Source organism: Thamnophis sirtalis, unplaced genomic scaffold, assembly GCF_051295495.1.
Source record: "Thamnophis sirtalis isolate CommonGarterSnake01/CBP01778 unplaced genomic scaffold, rThaSir2_p1.2 scaffold_3, whole genome shotgun sequence".
Classification (NCBI taxonomy): domain Eukaryota; kingdom Metazoa; phylum Chordata; class Lepidosauria; order Squamata; family Natricidae; genus Thamnophis; species Thamnophis sirtalis.
Genome location: NW_028261383.1, coordinates 133985955 through 133992255, shown reverse-complemented (window position 1 = coordinate 133992255; position 6301 = coordinate 133985955). Strand labels below are relative to the sequence as shown.

Here is a 6301-nt window from a genome sequence, read left to right as displayed (position 1 = left end):
GTGGAGGGGTTTTCTGCCCGTTTGTGTGCAATCCTGCATCCCTCTGTAGCTAATTGTAGTTTAAAACCTGCTACTGCATGTGAGCTCACACAAAATGGCTAATTCTCAGTTCAGAATGCCATGTAGACCCAGAACATTCACTTTACTGGGTATCCAGTGGGTAGGCCAAATAAATCCAGGCTTGAGTTTAAGGGATAGAGTGGCTCTTAAAATGCCCAGTATATGAAATGTGTTGAGTAAACTGTGCCAACTGAATAATCCAGTTGGGTCAGTGTCCTGGGAAGCACAGGCCACAGGGGGCTGTGCTGCTGTTTGTGCTCCAGATCATACCTCCATCTGTGCCCTGACTTCATAGTATCTGCGTAAACTGCCGTGGGTATTTTTCTCTTCTTCTCTGTATAAACATGTGTACATGCACTGAAGTGACTCGTACAATAAATGCTTTGGCTAGGTATTCAGGAGCTCCTTCTCAGTTCCATTAGAACAAGATCTGGCTCATAATAATGCCAGCACAAAGCATGGCCTAGACTGGGTTAAATGTTTACACAGAAGGTGTTGTTGCTTTACACTGTAAGCTTATAAATCAGGTGTGTAAGAAAGCCTTCAAATAGAAACAAAGAACCACCATGAATTGTACAGATAGTCCTTGCTTATTGCCCACTTGGAAGTTACCATGGAAATAATAAGATTCCAGTTGAAAAAATAATGTTATGACTAATTTATGACCATTTATGATCTTCATAGTGTTCCTCGGTCACAATTTTGCCATTAAAGGCAGTATGCACTGCCCTTTGCATGACCTGTGTTTTATTTCTTTTCTTCCCCTTTGCAAAACAGTGATATTGGAGAGGAAGGGATTTCAAGAGAATAAACTGTTTTGTTCTTTCATACATTGAAGGCAATGTGATCACCCTGGCAGCCTGGAGCTAGCAGCCACAAGTGTGCTAGGCAAACAGCTTACACTATTCTCTTGAAATCTCTTTCTCTCCAATCTCTCTTATGAGGAGAGAGGAGAAATAAAGCAAGTACGGTAATTTGATCTTTCTCTTGCCTGAAGAGCATCGAGATGGGACAGGAAGAGAGTTCATTCTTCTATATATTGAAAGCAATAGAACGTGCTGGCAGCAGGAAAAGATTGGGCAAAGGAGAAACTACCTACAAAAAACATTTGGGTTTTTTTCTCCTCATTCTCCTCACAATGTGGCGAGATTGGAGAGAGATTTCAAGAGAGTCCTGTAAGCTGTTTGCGTAGTGTTCCTGCCCAAAGCTGTGCTGTAATCGCATTGCTTTCTATGTGTACAAGAAAGTAAACAGGTACTGGAGCATTCCAAAGGGCAAGAGAATGGTTAGGAGGCAAGCAACAGGTGAAGTTGTAACTATTCTCTTTTATGGATCTGCATCTTTTTATACACCACTGTAATTTTCTTCATCTTTATTGCAGCTTAATTTTTCTGGTTTTGAGCTGATGAGTTTCTAATGAGACTAAGTTGAAGAAGTAAATACTAGTCTCATTCTCAGATGCAAGTATGCTTTTGGACAGTACCTTTTGGGCAACAAAATAAAAAGCAAATCTGAAATACTCATTTGTTTAGTATCTACACTCCTGCCTGTTTGTTGCCTTTGGATAACGAGAGTCTCTCCATTTCCAGTAGAGGGTGGGGCATGGTAGAAAGGCTTCCACTGCAGTGGTGGGATTCAATTTTTTTTTACTACTGGTTCGGTGGGTGTGGCTTGGTGGGTGTGGCATGGCTTTTGTGTGGCGTGGCTTGATGGGCGTGGCAGGGGAAGGATACTGTAAAATCTCCATTCCTACCCCATTCCAGGGGAAGGTTACTGCAAAATCCCCATTTCCTCCTGATCAGCAGGGACTTAGGAGGCAGAGAATAGACGGGGGCAGGGTCAGTCAGAAGTGGTATTTACCGGTTCTCTGAACTACTCAAAATTTCCACTACCGGTTCTCCAGAACTGGTTAGAACTTGCTGAATACCACTTCTGTTTTACTGGAAGACTTCTGTTTTTGCCTGCTGCACCACATTAGCAATAGTGTTGCTTTACAATTGCTATGCATTACTTTCAGAGTAAAAATAGAGAAAAGGGGTGCAAAAAAAAAAAAAAGACAGAAGGCTGTGAATTCTGAAACAATGCAAAAGTTCCAGCTACAACTCACTCAGCCTCCGTTCTCCTACTAAAGGCCTTTGCTTTTTCCAATGCTGTGGAAGCAGACCCATTCCATCAGGCAGGAGAAACTAGGGGAGCCAGCCATGTCTGTAGAGATCTCATAGACAATGGTGTTGCATGACAGCTGTTGGGACAGGAAACTCCATTGAACCAGCATCCTTCCTTTTCAGAATATTTGCGGAAGGGATGTCGGATATGGAAGGAGAGCAAAGTAGAAGAGAGGCTGCTTCAATAACTGGACAGCCCTGGGCATTGTGAAAATTTCCTGAAGAGCAACTGTAAAATTAATCCTAACTCAGGCAAGAATTCCACAGCCCCAGACCCCCATTCTTCCTATAAAAAAGCTCATCCATCACTAATTTTCCTTCCTTTAAATCTTAGTCGATCTTTTGCAAGCCTGCCCAAAATTCAATCTACTCTCCTTCTTGTCTTACCCCAGGATTTTATTTTATTATTAAAAAGCTTGCAACAGCTGGACCATCTCATTCTCCTCTTGCCAGGCGTTTCTGAGTGTATCAGCTTCTAAACTATATCTCCGGCATCTAGAGTAGAAAATACATTACATTTTATGCATTTATTGCCTTTATTTCATCAGATGTGAATCCCACTTTTTATAACATCAGCTCAAAGCGGTATACATAGTTTGTGCGCTCTCTCTCTCCCCCTCCATTTCTCCTCACAATACCACCCTGTGATATTTGGGCTGAGAGAACAGCCACACACCACCAAATTCCTTCCATGTTTGGGCTACAACCTCTTGAGTCGGGATAGTTAATGTGGGAAGGGCTTGATTCAAAAGAGCTGTTCCTAGAAACAAAAGTAATCTGGAAATACAGAATATATTAAACATATTGCAGGCCTTGACTGAAACTGCCAAGAGCAGAGAATATAGGCATGTCCTGGGTCTATTGCTACTTAGCTTTAAAATACCAGATTTTAAGGAGCAGATAAATACCCAAGCCTTTATTGTGTTGGGAATTGGGAGCACCCCTAACATATGTGTCTTCAGTTATTGCATCCGGCTAGCTGACTTTCCACATTTGCAATGAATCCTGAAACTGTCGTGTCTCCTTTGTTTTGCATACCCATGTTTCCTGGAACATTGACATACCTACATTGGATGTCTTGTAAGGTATGACACCTCTGGAGGAAAAAAACAAGGATGCCCTAGGGAAACTGATAGGGAAATACAACCTCTGCGACTTAGTCAGGCACAGCACAGTAACCTCCTTCTAGGAGCCTTACTAGTGTGTCACTTCTAAACTTAGGCAAGAAAGACCAAAATAAAAATAAAAATACCCCTGGGTGAAGAGGTTCCTCTATCCTGAGCCATCTTTTTCCTTGCAGGATATGGAAGCGTAAGGCCCCTCGAGTCCAGGTGCCAGAACTGACCTTCCCCTCTCACATGCCACCCAAGTGTCCAGGCTTGGGCACCAGGCTGGGCTCTGGAGCATCTCAAGCCTTGTGGGAGGGGCTCAGTACTCCCAAAATGTCGCACAGTTTAGGGTATCAGCATCAGCCCGCAGGGTTCCAGCTGGGTCTCCTCGTAGGTATTTGCCATTCTTCCCTTTAATGGCCACCTGGCTGCACTCACGGAACTCAAAGAAGAAGTCCTCAGAAGTCTCGCCATCGCTGCACACAGTGCCATTGCTAGCCACGTACCAGAACCTGTCATTGAGGCCTAGGAGCACCAAAGAGGCACAAGTCATTGAAAGGCGCATACAATGGAGCCACTTGTCTTTATTAATTCTAAACCTTTGCTTGGATATTTGCCTGATAGCGTGTTTCCCCAAAAATAAGACAGGGTCTTATTTTCTTTTGACCCCTGAAACACGCACTTGGCCTTATTTTGGGGAAGGCCCTATTATTTTTGAGGTGCAGGAGGCAGCGGGCGTGGTCACCTCATGGCTGCTGTTGTGTTACAATATTTTCTGGGAGGGCTTATTTTCGGGGGAGGCCTTATTTTAGCACATGCACTCAAAAGCCCGATTGGGCTTATTATCCAGGGAGGTCTTATTTTCAGGGAAACAGGGTAGTTTTTCTTATAGGCAAGCCAGAATCCACAATGGACCAGGATGTTCAAACTCTGTAAAGGGATGATTGAAATATGAAAATGAGCACTAGTGCCAGGATGATGAGGTGATTATGAGTGTAATTTAGAGTGGGGGGGGGACTCTAAAAAGACAACATTTGTCCAGTTCTCTCATTCGACAACCAACACACTCAAGATCACAGTACAGAATCTAGAGTGCAGATTGTTCCACCATATGCAAGAACATGTTAGGAGAAGTGAAAATAAAAGCCACTTTAAAAATAGCATGAAGCCACAGGATCCCTAATTAAAACACTGGCATATGCATCCTTTGGGAAGGCCAGTCCTCTGTTTAAATGTCTTCCAATTGAACAGCTGCCCGTAGCTGCTCAAGGTAGAGGAATGAGATAAGAAAACAAGGAGTTGCCCAGGTGGTTCCTGCAAGACAGACCATGCAAGACACTCACTTGGTCACAATCTTCCCCCATATAGGGAAATTTGATTCCTATCACCATAATTATTTCTCAATAAGCATCCAGAAAGAAAAATGAACATGTGCCATTTTGTGTTCTTTTGCAAATAAGTATCTTATTTTCCTCACATGGAGTAGAGGGTGGGGATGATGGAACAGCTGGAACAAGGAGGAAATGTTCTAAATCTCTTTCGTGTCTACCAACAGCAGCACAGCAGCTAACTATGATAGCCCAGAGATAGCTCCATATGGCAAGTCAGATGTGAGGCACTCTTGTGACTTGGATAACTTTCCACAGTTTAATCTATTGTGTGAAATTAGCCGATGGATTGTAAAAATCTGCTCTACGTTATTTTTTAAAAATACTTGTGATGCTCCTAAACTGCCCATTATAGCTGTTTCCCTTCCAATTTTCTTTCTTCAACTGTCTGTAGCCTTTGACTGTTGATCATATTCAGTTTTTATTAGGCCTTTTTCTTACAATCTATTTCTCCCCTAGTACAATACTTCCTTTTTGGGGATGGTAATACAGGTGGGCCCACAATTGGACCCAAAATTCCTGTTACTAAGTGAGACATCTGTTAAGTCTGTTTTGTCCCATTTTTACAACCGTTCTTGCCACAATTAAGTGAATCACTGCACTTATTAACCAATTCCGTTGTATTCATTTTGTACAATGACAATAAAGGCTATACTATAATATTTGTCTACAGAAGCCCTGGCACTTAGAACATTTAATAACTATTATTATACAGGGTAGGGATGAATTGTAGTCAACAAAATGGACATTCTTGCATGTGAATGCATATAGGAACTTCAAAGCATTAACACTAAGCAACCTTTAAATACACTAGTGTTCACTCACATGCAGGAAGTGCCCCACTGTGTTTCATGTATGGCATTCCTCTGACGTGGGATTGATTAATTAATTAATTAATTCACGGTGTGAATGAAGAACGTTCCCCAACTCCTTCTCTCTTCCAACCACCCAGTTTTCAGCCAACTAATTACCTTTGACCTGGTAAGCACCATCACTAAAATTGAGGTGGAAGACATCATAGATGGAACGGTTGGCATCCAACAAGTTGGAGTTGCGATGGTAGCAGACAAAGCCATGAGCCCCACGAAGCACTAGAATGGGTCGGTTGATCAACTTGAGAACAAATTCTTCATCTTTCCCTGTTGCAACAACTATAACTCAGTGCATTCTGAGGTGAATGAGACTACCATATAACCCTGAAGAGCTAGGAAATCTAAAAAAGGACATTTCACACAAAGGAATACAAGGTTGCTCCCTTAGAAATGCGGATATTTGGCAAACAGAAGGGAAGATTTAAAGTAGTTAGGGCTATGAAGTTGGAGCTCGTTTTATGGTCCTACTTCTGCAAGTTCCCTCTATCTGCCAAAATTCTAGAAATGTTGAAGAATCCTGCTTCTTTCCATGCTTGGGGTAATCCAAATAGGATAATCTCTTAATTCTGAGGCTAAACAAATCTTGCTTTAGGATTCTCTTGTAAGGTTAAAATTGTTTTCACATAAGGTAAAGGTAAAGCTTCCCCTTGCACATGTGTGCTAGTCATTCCCAACTCTAGGGGGTGGTGCTCATCTCCCTTTCAAAG

At 42.3% G+C, this 6301-nt stretch overlaps 1 protein-coding gene across 1 annotated transcript in view; it reads right to left on the bottom strand.

Annotated features, from left to right (window-relative positions):
- Window positions 1–2706: 2706 nt before the first annotated feature.
- Window positions 2707–6301, bottom strand: part of FSCN2 (fascin actin-bundling protein 2, retinal) — a 32203-nt gene continuing 28608 nt past the window's right edge. The window contains exons 4-5 of the mRNA XM_087710170.1: window positions 5694–5861; window positions 2707–3859 (exon numbers count right to left, since the gene is read on the bottom strand). Coding sequence (XP_087566296.1) covers window positions 3654–3859; window positions 5694–5861 — 374 coding nt within the window. The 3' untranslated portion in view covers window positions 2707–3653. The remainder of the gene's footprint in view (window positions 3860–5693; window positions 5862–6301) is intronic.